This window comes from Rhinopithecus bieti, unplaced genomic scaffold (assembly GCF_001698545.2).
Source record: "Rhinopithecus bieti isolate Rb0 unplaced genomic scaffold, ASM169854v2 scaffold_13704, whole genome shotgun sequence".
NCBI lineage: Eukaryota > Metazoa > Chordata > Mammalia > Primates > Cercopithecidae > Rhinopithecus > Rhinopithecus bieti.
The window spans coordinates 822,592-841,002 of NW_016808231.1; the positions used below are offsets into that span (position 1 = coordinate 822,592).

At 45.3% G+C, this 18,411-nt stretch overlaps 1 protein-coding gene across 1 annotated transcript in view; it reads right to left on the minus strand.

The window, feature by feature from the left end:
- Window positions 1-18,411, minus strand: part of DIS3L2 (DIS3 like 3'-5' exoribonuclease 2) — a 390,397-nt gene that overhangs the window by 59,770 nt on the left and 312,216 nt on the right. The window contains exon 13 of the mRNA XM_017886189.1: window positions 14,338-14,571. Within this exon, the coding sequence (XP_017741678.1) occupies window positions 14,338-14,571 (234 nt within the window). The remainder of the gene's footprint in view (window positions 1-14,337; window positions 14,572-18,411) is intronic.

Sequence of the window (18,411 nt, forward strand, 5' to 3'; positions counted from 1 at the left end):
CTCTAAATTTTTATAAAATAAATATGTGTTACTTTTATAATAAAATAATAAAAGGTAGTAAGAGAGAAAAGTAGCACAGAAAAAAAGTTAATTTCCTTCAACCTAGTAATTTTAAGAATGTACTCCTAAGGAAATAATCCAAAATGATTTCTGAATTTTATGCATAAGATTATTAATTGCAGTGTTATTTATCACAGCAAAAACTGGAAACATTCTAGCTGCAACAACGTTAGCGGGTGTGATGCACACTATGGTCTAGTTATCAATACAGGATGAAATATTTCGCAGCTCACATTTGTGTGACTTGCGGTGTGATGTACAAAACTGCCTTCCTTGATTTGTGTGACTTGCGGTGTGATGTACAAAACTGCATCTCCTTGCCTTCCTTGCTCCCAAATCTTACCCTCATTAAGGAACTCAGTACCACCATGCCTAGGCTGATCCCTCACCATGGAGCTCCCCTTCAGGGACCTAGCCAAACCAGACTGTTCTGCTTCCCTGCAGGGGTCAATGAGGCTCACCCTGCCTTGCATTTACATTTCAAATCCTCCCCCGCCCCCCCAAATCGACTGGAAGGTACATAAAGGAGGCGATGGCCATCACCGTTGACTGTAGTCCTTCTATGTTCACCTCTGTGTTAAAGTAGCTCTTCTGTGAAGATAGAAATGGGCCCCTTCTCAGCATCTGGCCACACAGCTAATCCCTGTCGGGTGCTTGCTACGTGTCAGGCACTGTTCCAAGTGTTTTATGGGTACAACTCATCTAACCTAATATCCCCATAACGCAGGTACCGTTATGCTCTCCATTTCAGTGACAATAAAACTGAGGCACGGAAGAGTTACAGCCACACAGCTAAGTGAGGGAGTCAGGATCAGAACTCAAGCAGTCTGACCCAGGGTCCATGCTCTTGATCACTACATTCTCTTGTTGCACAGGAGATGCTTAAATAAATAGTCATTGACTGGAAGCTGGAAGCAACAGGAGAGCTGAGAGCTGGGGCCTGGGGCAGTCTGGAGAGGAAACATGTACCAAAAAGGAACAAGTCTGAGCAAGGCCTCTGGGCAAACAGGGCAGAACTCCCCAGGGACCAACAAGGTAGTCTTGGCAACCAGGGGTCAGGAATCCCAGCCAGGAAACTAGGCAGCCGGGGGGTCCAGGAAAGACAGGAGCTCTGCTCCCCTCGAGGTGAGCTCAGCTGTGCTCTGGCACAGCCACCAGTGAGGTGGGTAAGTCTGAGAGCTTGGTTGGCAGGTGGCAGGCAGGAGAATGAAAGGGGAGAGCTCCCTGTTATTTACAGGTCAAAACTGATAGTAGCAAATCAGTTCCAAACTGCCAAACCGCCAGCATTCTCAGAGCTCAGTCACAGCTCTCTGTTCAAATGTGCTTCGAACCCAGTAGACTGTTATTCATTAGCACATCTTACTTAGGAAGCTACCAGCCTCATGCTGACAAGCAGGTAAGAAACCTGTTGGGATCCCCTCCCTGGGTGTTGCCCTCATCTCCTTCCAGTCTGGCAGATGTCTTTTACCCCAGGAGGTCACAATTCGAGGAGCAATTAAATAATTTCTAATTTGTTTTCAACATTTCTAGTATAAGAGCAAGTTGCTAGGAGAAAACTTTTAAACAGAGTTCCTACATTTCTAATCGACTTTGAAAGTGGCCCCCTTCAAACCACAGCTGGTGTTACACGAAAGCAGTCACGTGCATGCCTGGCGCAGGTGCAGCCCGCTGCCCAGCTCTTCCTGTGCACCCCTGTCCCATCTGCCTCTATGTCCTCCAGGAGACAGTAAGCTACTCTGAGGGCTGTGACCATGTTCTAACCCTGTCTATATCCCCGATACCTAGCAGAGTACCTTGTACCTGGTAGATACTAAAAAAAGTGGGCAATTAAAAAGATAAATCAAAAGGAATATTTTAAAGTTATAAAATAATTTAAAGCTCTTAAGTTGTCTTTAGTTTAAAAATGTCTGCCATGTCACTTAACAAGGGAATCAAGAAGTATTACAAAGCAAAACAAACCATGCTACAATATTACCATTCTTTCAAAAATGTGGGAGTTTCTTGAGGAAGAGCAGTACCACATTTTCACCTTGTAGACAATACAATGGGCACAGTGTCCCTGGGCACCCATGGACCTCAGAGGTGACATCCAGATCACTGTGAACAGCTCTGAGCTAGCCTAGTGATGCCCCACTAAAGGCCTGCATACCTCTTCTGTGCCTAGCACCATGCTAGATTTACAAATCTGAAAGAAGCAACAGTAAGACACCTGCCTTCTCAACACTTACAGTCAAGAATGCAGGCAGGGAGGAAAATAAAAAGGGAAGAAAGAAAATCGCAAAACAAAATGAATGAGAGCTGATGGTGTTCCGCACCAGGCACCTAGGGGACAGATGGGGAATGGGGCCAGAGATATTGGAGGAAGAGGAAGTATATTTGGAGCAGGCTTCTGGAGGGAGTGAGGTGTGTAGGGTTGCAGGGAGCAAATGGAGGCCCAGACTCTACAGAGGCAAGGCAGGAGGGAGGAGGAAGGATAGGGTTTAGTGGGAAGTGGGGACACCAGGGTACCTGACAGAGGCCCCCAAAGGCAGGGGCACTTAGATCTGATGTAGAAATCCAGTCATTCTCACTGGCTGGTTTGAGATCCAACAAAATGAGAAAAAGATGAGACAATTAAATAGGTTTCCACCAAGCTCAACCAAGTCAACGTAAAAGACTGCTCTATATTGTAAAATTATGTCGTCTTTGTTTTGATGCTAAAATGTTTTCATTTACAAAACAATGAAGATAGTAGATGGTAACTGGCTTTTTAAAGAAAATGTCCTTGCTTGGTAAAACAAAAAGGCAACAATCTTATTATATCTTGTCTTCAAAATATTTTTTGAAATCTTACTGATCCATGATATCTACTTAGTAAGACTGCAGGCTCTTGAGTGGCAAGGTGAAAGCAGCATTTGGGGAAACTCAGTCAGGACAGACAGCAAACAGAACAAAAGGATTCCAGCTTTAGCAGCAGAGCCCCAGTTCTCTGTTAACAATGAAAACTGAAATAAACTGGGCCTGTCCCAAGAAGCAGTCATGGTTGAAATCTAAGGGTCAGCTGCAAGGGTTCCCCTTCCCTAATGCAGGTTTTACTAACGTCAAAGAATTCCACGTCTCTGATGTAGCTGTTTGGCTCACATTTGAGTGACGTGGAGTATGACATGGAGGCAGGGCAAGGACGTGCAGTGTGTCCCGTGAACAGAAAGAAGAGAGTCCAAATGCTGCCTAATTATGAGTATAATGACCCAAAAGCTAGGGTCCCAGAGGAGCCAAATTCTGTTCCATTTGTCAAGGCCCCTAACTTGAAAGGTTCACATCTCTGAGAGGAACAAGGGGTGCTGGCTGGGGCTCTGCTCACCCCTGGAAGTTTCTTATCTATCACCTGGTCAGTGCAGGAACTCTGTGTCTCACCTCATGTCCCCTGGAGATGCCAGGCGCTTGGGTCTGAGTCATCTGGGCACACTTTCAACTTCAACTGGGATATAAGTTATCTTCCTTTCTTAGCCCAGTAGCAGCTAACACAGAACCTCTGTCTTATGGGAATTATCTCCATTAAAAGCAAAAATAGGCTCTGATCGAATTTTGCAGAAGGAGCATTAGACTGCACAGCCACCTTGATACACAAATCGCTTTCATCCCCATCATGGGGATAGGGAGTAGCAGCTATGGTAGCTGACCCAAGAGAAACTTCTGGAAGTGTGGTGCCTCCCTACCTTTCCATGCCAGCAGGCCAGCATCTCCCTTCCCAGGGTGGCACACTGGGGTCTCTTTCCCTTCCCCTGGAGTGCCCCTTCCACCATGTTCCCCTGAAGGGGACACAGTTGGTCTGAGAAGTGAGCACCGAAGTGCTGAGGATGCCTCAGAAGCACTGCCAGGCCCTGGGGATGCCAAAGCTTCCTGGTTCCTCACACCTGTTCAGGCAACTCCACCTTGAGAAAGTCCTCATTATACCTTGTTCTAAACCCTGGATGCCCCGGCAAATAAACACCCGGCCCTTTCATTCACAAGGAAGGAGAACCGCCCTGGCTCATAATATGTATCTAATCCTCTTATATAAACATGCCTCTCTTCTAGAGCTACAATCCACTCTCCTGAACACAGCTACCATCATCTTTTAAAAAGATCAGTATGTATAGTGACGTTTAAAGACCTTGAAATGACTGGTTAAAAATGAGCACTGGGCAGGGGCTGGCAATACAAAGGTGGACAAGATGTTGTCTTTACTCTTAAGAAACTCACAATCTTAGAAAAGGACACAGGGAAGCAAATGGAAAATGGCAAGATGATATGACAGTGTGGCAAAGACAGGTAACAGGTATAAAGAAAGTATCAGGGGAACCCTAGGAAGGAGGGGTGGATGGGCTGGCCCTGCCTAGGAAAAAACAAATGCGAACTTCTCTGCAGCAGGATTTGGAGTTTCAATCTTCAGCTTCGAAAGGTGAACCGAGAAGGTCACAGGGTGAAGGTGGAGGAGTAAGGTGGGGGTAGGACTTTCCTCATCTATAAGAAATGAGCCTGAATATAGGCAAGCAGAAAGAACCAGAAGGCAAGTGAAATGCTTCTAGAAGTGGGGTAGGAGTCAATTTTGCTTTCAGAGTTCTGAGGATCTGTACTGGCTGTTCTGACCAAGAACAGAAGCATTAGCCACTGGTCCTCACCAGCAGACCCTGCACTGGAAGGGCACCTAGCAGTGAAGGTCACACAAGGGCCATCCCCAGTCCCAGTCTGATAGAGGGCATGGTTCTCTCTGTCTCTGGCTACTTTCTCCTCTCACTAATCACTCGTTTCTTTTTACATTAATTACTTCTGGCCTGTTCTGTTAGACTGCCTTCAAACCCAAATCATCAGTAATAGATGGAATAATCTCAGTCTGATAGGTATGACTATTTCTCAGTGGGTTCAGAACTCAGAGGAGAGAGAAGTGAGAGGATAAATCCCTTACCTCTCACAGCGTGGGTACTCCATACCTTTTAGCTCCTTTTCCCCTTCATCACAGTGTGGCTCATGGCTTCACCCTCCAAACTGGCCTTCTTTCCCTAATTCCACCCCACGGAATAACCATCAGGTTTGCAGTTCTGTCAGCCCTGTTTCAAGAGACTGTGCCCTTGCTTTTATCTTATTGGGTGTTTTTTAAGGTACATACAGTTCTTCACAAATTGCTGAAGCAGCTTGAGGGTAGAAAGTTGTCTTCTGCTGCCTAAGGCTCCTTCACAGAACTGCGAGCAGTATTTGTAACACACAGGAAGCATCCCTCCTGTGCTGGCCGGACATCACCTCTGAGTCTGTTTTTTTTTTTTTAACAACTTCCAGAATAATGCAACCTGTATTCCTTCTAATTTTTGAAAATTATGAGTAAATGACCAGGTGACTTGCCTACAGGAGAGGGAGCACATGAAGAGGTCAGGGTTATAATAACGAGCCACTCAAAAAAATTCGTCTGACACTCAATGACACATATTAGTTTTTATGCATTCGTGAACAAGCCAGAAATAGTGGCCAGCACACATAAGTGGCTGTAATTAATGTTGCTTATATATAATTAGGTCAAGTTTTCAAGTTTGTCTATTGTTCATGCCTTGGGATACATAACCATGGATTGTTTTCCTTGATTCCATAAAGTGTATTAACTAAATCAATCTCTGTCTCTTCCTCTTTCTCAAAGGGGAAATTCCAATACCCGCGACGGCTGAAATTCATGCTCCCAGGTTCTCCCTGAAGCTCAGGGACGCAGCTTGTTCCACCCCTCGCTGCTTCCTCCTCCCACTCTCTTCCACGGAGGCTGTCCTAGATAGCCTGGGTGCTGAACAGCTAAGAGAACACACATTCTTGGCTGTGGATTTACTTTATAAATGAGATAAATAAATTTAAATGAAAAATTTGCTAATATTATTATTATAAAACTGGTAACTGGGAAAACGTACGAGGCTAATATTCTTCAAGCCTCGCTAATTTTAGAACTATCTCCATGGTTGAAGTAATAAGCCGTCAATGTTTAAATGGAAGCCTTGAACTTCTGGCAGAAGCCTTCCTGTACTGTTTATTACTGCTCTCAAGAGAAGTGTAGCAATTCTTAGGGGAGTACAGATTATATAGAGCGATTCTGTTTTCAATTGGATTTCCTTATAATTATTCATGTCAGATCAACTCAAACAATGCCCGAGAGGTAATACACACAGGAGGTAAGAGAAAAGACTAGTGAAGTTACAAATGAGAATCTCTGAGGATCTGAGAACGCAACGACAGTTCTCAGCACCATTTCAAACACAACGGGTTTCTTCAAGGATTCCAATGAGAGGAAAGGACTTCCATTTGGGGCAGGGGTCATTCCCCAGTCTCAACATTAGCAAGAGTTTAGCAAGATACTTTCAACCACCTCTTTTGGTTGTTTTAAATTTTAGGACCCTTGTAAGTACTTTTTAAAATAAGTAACACAATGAGAAGTGTCTGTGACACACTGAGCTCTTTGTGGAGAACAGCTCATGAAAATAAACAAAATATGAAAGATGAAGGAATAATCTAAGACCACAACCACTGGGATATCTCAGAGACCTAGACACCTGAGAGAGAGAGAGACAGAGAGAGAGAGAGAGAGAATGCGAGAGCGAGAGCGCGCGAGACCGAGAGAGAGCGCTCCATGCAGGCAGAGAACTCTTGACAGATGTTTCCATCTAAGATACCCTGATTCAATGCTACTGAAAGTGTATAAAATTGGTACAACCTCTCGGGAAGGGAATGTGGCAATATGTTTCAGGTTTCTTAAATATATCCATATCCCTGACGCCATCATCCCAGTTCTAAGACTGTCCTAAGAAAATAATCAAAGATCAGGTCAAAGATTTATGAACACAGATAGCCATGGTACTATTACTTGTAGTACCAAAAAAATCAGAATCTAATCAAAATATTCAAAATTGGGGAGTGGCTGAATGTTTAAGAGTATATTCATATGACAGAATATTATGTAGGCATTATAATGTTTTAGAAGATTTTTTAATGACACAGGAAAACTCATTACATAATATTAAAGAGCAGAATATAAATAAAATTATACATATGTTATGCTAGCCACCACCCTTCCCTCCTGCTATGAAGCAGTAAGGAGCAAATGCACAAGGAATTATACCAAAATATTAACCATGGTTATTTCTGGGTGATGGGACTATAGGTGATTACGATTTCTTCTTTATATTCTTGTATTTTCTAAAATTTCTAACACGAGAACATATTACTTTTATGATAAAGCTTCCTTCCTAAAGAAAGAATTGGGGATCAGAGAGGCCTAGTTATGGAAATGATTGTCTCTCTTCTCGACCTCCACCCTGCTGCTGTTCCCTGGTGGTACACAGTACTACCACGTGCCTAAACTGGAAACCCGATTCCCTGATCCCTAGCCTTTGATCCTGCCTCTCCCTTCCGCATCTAATCAAGAGAGTCAATTTGCCACAGGCTTATCGATTTTCCTTCCTCTCTTGGGTCTATCATTTTCTCTCACCCCACGGTCCCTACCTCAAGTCAGACCCTCATCATTTCTCTCTTGGATTATAAACTTCCTCTATTCTATTCATTTTCAGGACGCTCTTTCTAAAACCCAGTTCTGGTCACGTCACTTACATATTTAAAATCATTCCATAGCTGCCCTGGCTCATTCCTACAGGCTCCAAGGCCTAGCCTGTGTCTCCTCTAGCTCCTCTCTCTCTCTGCACTCTACACCACACACCCTGGAACAATCTGCCATTTCTCATCCCTCCGATGCTTGCACCAGCAGTTTGCTTGCCTTTGCAGCCTAGCTAGACCCTCAAGTCTTTTAGAAGGCCTAGTGCCCCACTACCTCTGCTGGAAAATCTTCCCTGAACCCCTGAGACTGAGCTGGTCCTCTCCAAGAGAGCTCATGGCACTCTCGGCAGAGTTCTGTCACATCACTTTACATTTTCTGTGTGGCCTGCTGGCTCTCTCATTATTTTCTTATATTATTTATAGAAAAGCTCTACGACTAAGAAAACAGAATGAGTCTACAAACATACTCGACCCTATGATCAATAGCTTCCTTGTGTGTTTAAGTGACAACATAAATAATAAGACCAAGGAAGAGCCAGACAGGATAAATGTACCCATCCTTCTTACCTTGGATCAAATATACTGTACAAATTAAACAGCAGAGCTGGAATGCTCATTTCTTGAAAGAGACTGTATTGGAGAGAAGGAACAGAAACAGATTCAACAAAACATACTGCTACATTTGGCAGTGGGGGCAGTGTGGGGGAGAAATGCTATACAGTTTCCTTAGAGCTTCATTTTGCCATGAGCAGTCCCCACCTTCAGCACACCTACAAGAGGCAGAGCCAGCATCCCTGAAAGTGTGCTTGGGTGGGATGCAGACCTGACTGTGAAGAGCTGCTGAGCTTGCAGAGTGGGAAATGAGAACCCCTGCTCCTTTTGCTTCAGGCTAATTAAAGCGACCTGCCTGTAAATGGAATAAGGGAACTGATGCTAAACTGATTCATTCCTCTACTCCCCGCCTCCAATTGGACTGGATAGGCATGGTACTAATCAAAGGAATAATTTACCTAATTGCATGAAGCCATCCTGAGAGTTAACTTAGCACAACTGCTCTCCATTACCCAGGCTGGCTTCCCTGTGAAGTGATGATGAGCTGCTAAAAGCTCACTGGATAGCAGGGCTGAATTGCTAGCTGGCTGTTTAAGAAGAGGTCAGCAAAGTATGGACCACAGGCCAAACCTGCTTTTGTGTGACCCATGCGCTAAGACTGGTTTATGCTTTTTTTTTTTTTTTGAGACGGAGTCTCGCTCTGTCACCCAGGCTGGAGTGCAGCGCCGTGATCTCGGCTCACTGCAAGCTCCGCCTCCCGGGTTCACGCCATTCTCCTGCCTCAGTCTCCCGAGTAGCAGGGACTACATGCACCCACCATCACGCCTGGCTAATTTTTTGTATTTTTAGTAGAGACGGGGTTTCACTGTGTTAGCCAGGATGGTTTCCATCTCCTGACCTCGTGATCCACCCACCTCGGCCTCCCAAAGTGCTGGAATTACAGGTGTGAGTCACCGCGCCCGGCCTGGTTTATGCATTTTTAGGTGGCTGAAAAATAATCAAAGGAAGAACAATATTTGGTGATGTGTGAAAACTATATAAAATTCAAATCTCAGTGTTCTTAAAGTTTTGTTGAAACACAGCCACATTGATCCATTTAAAGCAACACTGGTGTTTTCACATTACAACAGCAGAGTTGAGTAGCAGAGACAGAGACTGCATGGCCCACAAAGCCTAATCTATTTACTCTCTGGTCCTTTACAGAAAATATCTGCCAATCCCTGCCTTAAAGGCTGGGCCAGGTCAAGGTCATACATAACAGCATTCCACTGAGGCTTGGGTCCCAGGGTATTTAAAAATAATTTCCATTAACAAGGCTATCTTTATAATCAAGTCCACTCAAAGAAACTTCCTGCAGTTTGAGTTTCAAAATTGTGCCAAGTAGGATTCATATAAGATGCAGTTGTGAAGCTCCTGGAATTTAGAGTAATTTGCCTAGGAAGATGGTAACATCAGGTTTCCTCCACCACTACTTCAACTTCCTCTGAATTCCCAAAGTCAGTGACCCAGAAGGAACTGCTCACATCCCCTAACCACCCGTCAGGGGACCCATGATGGAGCACAGCTTCCTGCAAACCTCATGCTTATTTTACATGGAAGCCCTCAAACAGAGGGGCTTCTGGGTACTGCCACCTGACTGATGAGGAAGAGGCTAGAGAGAGAGCCCCAGCAGGCAGTAGGTGTAGCTTCCTAAAATCAATCAATATTCGCAAGACACTTTCATAATGGGATTCTTCTGGCCCCGGCCACCCTCCCTTGGTATCTTTTCTGAATGCCATGGCTAAGAAGCCTGAGGCCTTGTCTTCACATTATAGTCAGGCAGTCTCTATAAAGGACCTAAGTGGGAAGGTGCCTGAGAATAGGCTTTGTGTCCCAATAAACAGAAGTGCCGGGGACTCTGTGACCCCCACCCGCAAAGTCTGTTAGTTGGCCTGAATCACTGAGCAAGAACCAGGCAGACAGCAAACTTCCAACAGTTCCCCCTCTCCCAAAGCTCAAGATTTGGATATGATTATAAACCATTATGATTCCTTTTACTACCAACATAAAAAAGTCTAGACCCCTGTTATGGGAGCTCCCTTTTCAGAAATGAGAGACATATATTATAAATAAACAAAATAAAACAAACATCTATGTTAAGTCCAAGAATTAATTTAGCAGCAGAAAACACAGAGACAGAAGAAACCACCTGGAAGGGGTATTACTCAACCCATCCAACCAAAAAGCACAAGAATGCATGTGATATCTGCATTTGCTTTCCAAGCAGTGAAACAAATGAGTCATTTCATGTACCTAGAACCTCTTTAGAACTAGGTTGAACTGTAGGTAAGGGAGACATTTGGAGCAGGTAATCCCACCCGGAAGGCAGTGCTTCCCTATCTGTTTCCCATCACAGCTCTAGGATATGAACTAGTATATACATACGCTAATATATGACAGCACACTAGGGTAGACAAGACTGCTAGTAGATGGCCCTCATGGAACTGGAGCCAGACTAGGTGGCCCTGAGGGCTGAGGCTCACTATCTCAGACATGGGCTAAGCAGCTCCAGTCTACGCTGCCAACTGCAAATACACAGTGGTCAAGATGCTCGACAGTTCTGAGGCTATGACTTCGGAACTAGTAGGTCCCTAACTCAACAAACAATCACCATACTAGTGCCGCATACTCAGCTCCCATTCATTCTGAAGGTCATCATGGTAAACTGACTTCTTGGAAAGGTGAAACTTGTGGTTTACACACTTATTCTGAACCTAAGGGCATGATGTGTAAGTAAATCGTACCCCCTCGCACAGACTCATCTCTACTTGAGGCTAGCTTAAACGGATCTTTTTTTTTTTTAAAGGACTGCCACCAAAAGCACGGACGTAGTGGTCTGAAGCAAACAAAGCATCAGAGAACAATTCTGAACAGTAGGCTACTCAAAAAAGTACCAAGGAAAAATGGATTTTTGTGAGGGCAAGGCAGGCAGTAGGGGCAGGAGAACTAATGCAGTGACTTCTGAATAGGGCCATTTAGCTGATGTATAAATGACCTCACCAGAGTCCTTTGCTGTGGGAGATTGATGTGCTCCTCCTTCCAAAGCTGGGGTCCATCGACTTGTTTTTGGGGGAACCAAGGAATCAACTCCAAGGGTGCAAAGCCCTTATTTTCAAACCTTAATTAACTGGAACCTAATTAGGACTTCGGAGGATTTTCTTTCCACTTGAAAGGAAAATGTTTTTCTCTCTCAAGTCAGCATGGTGTAAATGAAGGCAAAGTGAACACAGGGTGATTTGGATTTCTTGCATATAAGCAACTCGCTTAACCTTTAGGAGTTTCAGCTCTCTAACTGATAAATTGAGAGGGCCAATGAGAGACAGATATCCAAAGCCATTTTCAGCAATAAAACTCTGATTCTGAGACATGCCAACAGATCTTTATCAATAATCTGAGATCATTCTTCTATTTTGACAATTATACCCCATCCTCATATGAGCTGGGATCACCTGACAGTCTTCTATAGTTTTTAGAGTATTTCATACATTTAATTCAACTGAACTTTGCGACAAACTGGTGGGGTGAGGTCTCTAAAACGTTATCACAGAAACTTTCCCGTGATGCGCTTCAATAGCCATTGGCTGGTTATTCTAGAAGTTAGAAAAAGAAGGGAATCAAACAGAGGAGACAAGCCTATCACCGGATGCTTTGATTTATACAGAGGCAGATGCATTCATTAATTTTTTTAAATGTAAGGCTTTCAAAAAGGGAACGCTGACCAGATTTCTACAGTCTTTTCTGAATAAACTACACTTGCAATTCACTGTTCATACTTTATCATTTGGTTTCTTTAAAAATAATGAGAATTTAGACATTTATGAAGCAATCTGAACACAGAATGCTTACTGGATTTTATGATTATCCCATTTGACAACTGAATTTTTAAAGACTTATCCTTATCCAGGTCTTCCCAAAACATTTAACTTAGTTTTTTATAAAAACAACAGCTTCTTTTTTATGTTCGTATTTGATCAGTTTCCCTGATATTTAGTTAAACTGCATAATTACAACACTACAAGTGGCCTAGCCAGGTTTGAGAACACACATACCACTCCCCTGGTAGGGGCCAAGGGAAAAGGCAGTACTAGACAGTCGGTGCCACCTGCTGCATCACTGACCACTGCGTTTTACAGAGGGAAGGATGATCACTGGCTGAGATATTGTGGGGACAGACTAGAGCTGGGGGAGGGAGGTCATGAATAGAGAGACACATTTTGGCTCGTTAGCATCCAGTTAGTAGTTAGATTCACAAGAGGTCACTCAGGTGGGAGTATGGATAGAGAAAGAATAAAGGTGGGGTAGATCCCAGGGAATGCCAACCCTAAAGTGGTGAGCACAAGAGGCATCTTGCAAAGGGGGCCAGCAGGACATTACTGGAGATGTACAAAGAGAAACAGAGAACCAGGAGGTGGGTTTCAAAGGGCCTGGTGTAGGTCAGAAGTCTAAAAAGCAAGAACTGTAAAGTGTCCTTGGACTTGACAATCAGCCAGCCACCTGTAAATGAGAACTGGAGTGTGTTTACACTCCCATGAATGATTTCTTAAAGGAAGGAAAGTAGGTATTCTGTAATCCCCTATGCCTTTAGTTTCTCTTCCACCACGTCTGCTGTCTTCCTCAGCGTCCGCTCTGCCTCCTGTCTCCCTGTCAGCATTCTCACATAGACAGGGCTGCTCAGGCTGCCTGAGCCCAGGTCGGGGAAGGAGGAGCAGGAGAACTCCAGAGGCTACCCTGACTCTGCCAAGCACAGGCAGGACAGGTCATCCACTGGTCCCGAGGGCAGCCACTTCTTCCTAGGCCCAGGGCAGAACCTCTTTGCAATGCCTGCTAAGAAGCATTTGTGCAAGTCTGTTGCAAAAGGTAGGATAAAATCAGAACTTCAATCAGAGGGCTTTATAAGGCCTTTCAGATTTCTCCCAGCTGACAGGCTTAGCGAAAGAAGTCTGCATTAGGCGGTCTGGTGAACAGTTCCACATTCCTACCCACCTCATTTCAGACACATAGAAACTTCCCAGAGCACACACAACAAGCAAGGAAGGAGAGTTTGGGTGAGAAATATAAATGAAGGAGAAAAAAAGTCCTAATATAAAACACAGTCTCTGCTCTGTAATATACTGACAAGCAATGAAGAAAGAAATCCTGGGTCCTAATAGTTACTGACTCTCAGACATGGAAATTCAAGCAGGTTTAAGTGACAGCTGCCTAAGTCCCAGAGGGCTGCCAGCATGGCTGTGAGATTTCAGAGTTATCAATAACAATCCAGGCCAATGTGTTCTTCAATAGCCAATGTTCTACAGCAGGGGTCCCCAACTGCCAGGCCGCGGGCCATACTGGTCCATGACCTGTTAGGAACCGGGCCGCACAGCAAGAGGTGAGTGGTGGGTGAGTATGAACACCTGAGCTCCGCCTCCTGTCAGATCAGTGGTGGCATTAGATTCTCACAGGAGCTCAAACTCGATTGTGAACTGTGCATGCGAGGGATCTAGGCTGCACACTCCTTATGAGAACCTAATGCCTGATGATCTGAAGTGGAAGTTTCATCCTGAAACCATCCCCCACCCCGGTCTATGGAAAAACTGTCTTCCATGAAACCGGTCCCTGGTGCCCAAAACAACAGGACTGCTGTTCTACAGTCTCCTCAGTTCTCTGCTTCTTCAGATATTAACCTGGAATTTGTTAACAAATAACTCTTTTGGGAGATGAGGTATAAGAAGAAATACTTTTTTTCCAAGGCTTCGTATCAGATACTGGTCAGCTGCCTCCTAAATTTCCGTGTCTCCTATTCTTGCCTCCATTAAAGAACAGATTTGAGTAGAGACCTGAGGTGAGGATCACAGACTGGACACAGCCTTACTAGGGAAGACCAGCTGGGGGTTTTGGTCAGAGCCACCCACACAGACCCATTCTTTGCCTTGGCTCATATCATTAGGCCTCGTGTACCTGTGGAATCATACAAAATACACAATATTCTGCATAATATCCTGTATTTGGAGAGTGAAAGGGAGTTAGTTCCTGCCGGCCTCAGAGAACAAAATTTTAGTGTGGTGACTGGGGCAAGGAAGGAAGAGTCTAAGCCTGCCAAGCTTCCCTCATCCATGCTGGGTTCAGGCACGAGTCAAATCTGTTGGCTGCACTAAAAAAACATGTACTGACCTGATCCAAACGAAGTGCGCCGTCCGCAAAGCGCTGCTGGCGTAATTGCTTGGCAATTCGGTGGAGATTCAAGACGGCCTGGTGTACCTCCTCGCTGCTATGCTCTGGGGAAATGGGGGGCAGCTCTTTCGCAGGGATTTTCTCAGTTGGGCTTTCAATCATGCTCTGTGCATGCTCGTAGCTAAGTTTGGTGCAGGAGCAGATGATGGTCCGGCCAAACCATTCATCAAGGATCTGCAAAGATGGACAGATTATAAGGGAATTGTGAGGACCAATGTTTTCAGGTTTTTCTTCCTTCAACCATTTATCCATACACATTAAACAAAGATTTATTGAGCACTGACTGTGTGCTTGGAATAGTGGCAGGTTTGGGCTGGGCACCCAGATGAATCAGCATGGAAACTGCTGCCCTCAGGGAGCTTAGTCTCTACCCGGCGTGGAATTAATCCAATGGGCACTGGATGTCTATGAACGGTCCCCAAGCACACCAGTGGCATAGATAAGGCATGCTGGAGGCTTTTTCATTAGTTTCGGTGAGTGGGCATCAATGTTGACACTGAGGGGAGTAGAGGAGAGAGCTGCCAACAATGTGGCAGACAAGGACTCTGCGGGCTTGGGAACAGCTCAGATGTGGGGTGAGGGAGAAGGGGAAGGCGGGGCCACTGACAGAAAGAGGGAACACAGGTGGAGAAGCAGGATGGGGCTAGAAAGAGAAAACTCATTCTGACTGTTCCATTTGGGGCACATATGTTGAGACAGAAGTCTAGAACAGGCTTCTCAATCTCGGCACTGTTGGGCTGACTAATTCCTTGTAGGGCAGGGGGCTGAACAGTGTATTATAAAATGTTCAGCAGTATCCCTGGCCTCTATCCATTGGATGTCAGGAGCACCTCTCCCTACACCAAGTTGATAATCAAAAATGTCTCCAGACATGGCCAAATGTCTTCTGGGGGAAAGCTGGCCCAGGCTGAGAACCCCTGGGCTTGAAGGAGATATATCCAAGTTTAGTGGTGGTGCCAGCTGAATGGTGGGATTACCACTGAGGTGTACTTTATTATTTTTACTTCTCTGTATTTTGTATAACAAATATGTATTACTTTTTAAAAAAGGACATTAAAACATTTTGGGGACTCCTGTGTCTGAGGTTCAGGGAGAGACGTAGGCGAGGGGATCTGGCAGGCATTCGGATGTGGGCCTGGGCCGTCTGGAGGTGGAAGGATCTGTGGAAGAAAGGGCGGTCGGGAGAGGCAGGGCTGCTTGGCCTAATACCTCCTTCATGTTAAGGAGAGAAGAGAAGCCAGGGAATGAAAACAGTAGAAAAACAAGAGAGCTGAGAGAGACAGGACAAAACCCAGGAATGTCCCCTGTTGGGAAAAGCAGGAGAAAAGAGTTTTAAGAAAGGGGACTCAAAGGCAACACGGGACACTCAGAGAGCCATTGCTATTAGACAGGCATTGTTCACACTCTCCATATGGCAACTATTTAATTCTCATAACAACGCGATGAGGTAGGAATTGTGCTATCCTCTTCTTCAGATGAGGAAACTAAGGCATAGAGAAATTAGGGAATTTGCCCAAGGTTACACTGCTAGAGACTGGCAAAACTGGGAACTGAACCCAAGCAGTCCAGCCCTAGACTCTCTCTAAACCACAAGTGTATGTCCAATGCCACTTGGATGTCAAGGAGGAGAAAACAAAGACAAGCTCCTGGCATTGAGCAGTTGCTGGTTGGTGGTGTTTAGGAAGGCTGTTTTAGGAAAATATAGGACAGAGGCAGAGTCACACTGCAAAGGTTTAAGGCATGTACTGCAAATGGATTCTGGAGATGCTGTGAGGAGGGCTTTAGCTCTTCTCACTCCCAGGGCAGCCAGAGCTTCGGCCTCCCATCAGCCTCCTGCACACGTCCCCTATGCCACTCAAACAGCAACATCTTCTGTATGTGACATGTGAAAAAGCCTGGGAAGCACCGGGTTAAGGATAGGTGGAGGCATTGGAAGTGGTGGCAATGCAACCAGTGTGGATGATCACTTCCAAAAGGACGGGAGGGAAGGAGTGCTTTGGAATGAGCAGAACAGAGGGCTGTGTGGCGGTTGTAGGGTAAAGAAGAGAAACCAGCATTGAAGGAATATTGAAGACACAAGAGAACAAAAGGGATTTTGGGCCAAGTGGAGGCCATCCATCCCGGACAGAGGAAGCGTGGCCTGGTGGGGAGGAAGGAAGGAAGGAAAGGGGAGGAGATCTTGAGGGGAAGAAGAGGGAAGCTGAGAGCATGACCATCACAGAACCCCAATTTATGTAGTCGAGCATGAGGCAAAGAACAAAGGAGGCTAGGTGGAGTTCGAGGGCCTGAGGAGAATGGAAAAGCTCTAAGATAAATGCGTGGAAGTGTATTTTCTGTGCAAGAAAAGGGAGGGAGTGCCAGTCAAGAGTAGAACCTTTTACCTTTTAACCTGAGCTTGCAGACATCCCCCTTGCCTTGCTCTTTAGCAGCCAACCCTTCTGTTCACAACCTCTGCGACAATACTTTCCAAAAAAGCCAACTGAAGAGTCTGTAGGCATTCCCCATGGGGAAGGCCTGAGCCCTGCCCAGGAGTTGTTCACACCACAAAGCCTCCAGGGAATACAGTTTCTGCCCTGGAAGGCTGGAGAGACCACTTTGGTACCCTCACCCTCCCTTAAAGGAAGAATCAACACTCTCGAAAAATGGCAGCCATGGGGTACAGGAAGAGAATGGCGGCAACTACTCACATTTTTGTCCAGAGCAAAGTCTTATAAGAATCTTGAATCTGTAATCACTGACTTTAACTTTTCTTTAAAAACAATCCTGAAACTATTCTTTCCATATTATTCCAAGAACTACCACTATCCAAAGACATAAGGGATTCAAATAATCTCACAAGTCTTCCACTGTGGCAAGCAGGTCTGAATTTGACTCTCAGGAAGCATGTGTGTGCTGTGGGCAAAAGCAACTGTAGAGTCAATTCCAGGTACCACCTGACAGTCCCAGTGGGGAGGGCCACGTGCAGGTCTCCAGAAGAGTCTGAAGAGCCCCTTTTAGGCTCAGCCAGGCTTGTCCTCCTCGCACATCCACATTTCCTGAAGAGCTGCTCCAGCCTCCTCTGGAATGACAGGGCCATGACCTCTTCATTCTTGTGGTCTCAAGGGTTTCCCCTGGTGATTTAGCTTGCTTCCTTTTCTACACTTCGTTCCAAACCCAGTCACTCCTTCTGTGCGTCTACATCGTGCTGTACAGTCTGCCTTCAGCATGTTCAGGGAATGTCAGTTTCAATTCTATTCCACAGTTCTCTTTCACATTTCACAAGTGGTCTGGAGGTTCCCTCCAGCATCCAGGATTCAGGTCACAGGGTCTGCAGCCTCCCAGGGTCTGTGGTCTTTTTCCCTAGTGAATGCTCCAGCATAGGGCAACCACTGCACCCTGATCGGGCATCTATTTTCACATAAACCATGGGTCAAGAACTGCTTTCAAAATCTAGTGAATTTTGGTCAAGCATAGTGACTCATGCCTGTAATCTCAGCACTTTAAGTCAAGGCAGGTGGACTGCTTGATGTCAGGAGTTTGAGACCAGCCTGGCCAACACAATGAAACCCTGTCTCCACAAAGAAAAAAAAAAAAATTAGCCAGGCATGGTTTGGTGCATGCCTGTAATCCCAACTACTCAGAAAGGTGAGGCATGATAATTGCTTGAGTCTGGGAGGTGTTGGTTGCAGTAAGCGGAGATTGTGCCACTCCAGCTTGGGCAACAGAGTGAGACTCCGTCTCATAAAAACGAAACAAACAGAAAAAAACTTAGTGAATGCTCCAGGCCCTCTTCCCTGAAATATTTATGCATAAAACTTAGCAGCAAGTTCCATGAGGTTCCCAGACACCCCTGTACTCTGCATTCCTATGTCTCCTGCCTCTAAGCATATCTCTGTAGCTCCCTCTTACCCCTCTGATTGCTGGCCCTGACGAGGAGCCCTTTGGAATCTTGAGGTATTCCTAAAATTGATTACCTGAGACTTGCCCAAAGCAGCAGCTTGTCACTCTTTACCAAAGCCTGCTCATTGCCCATGG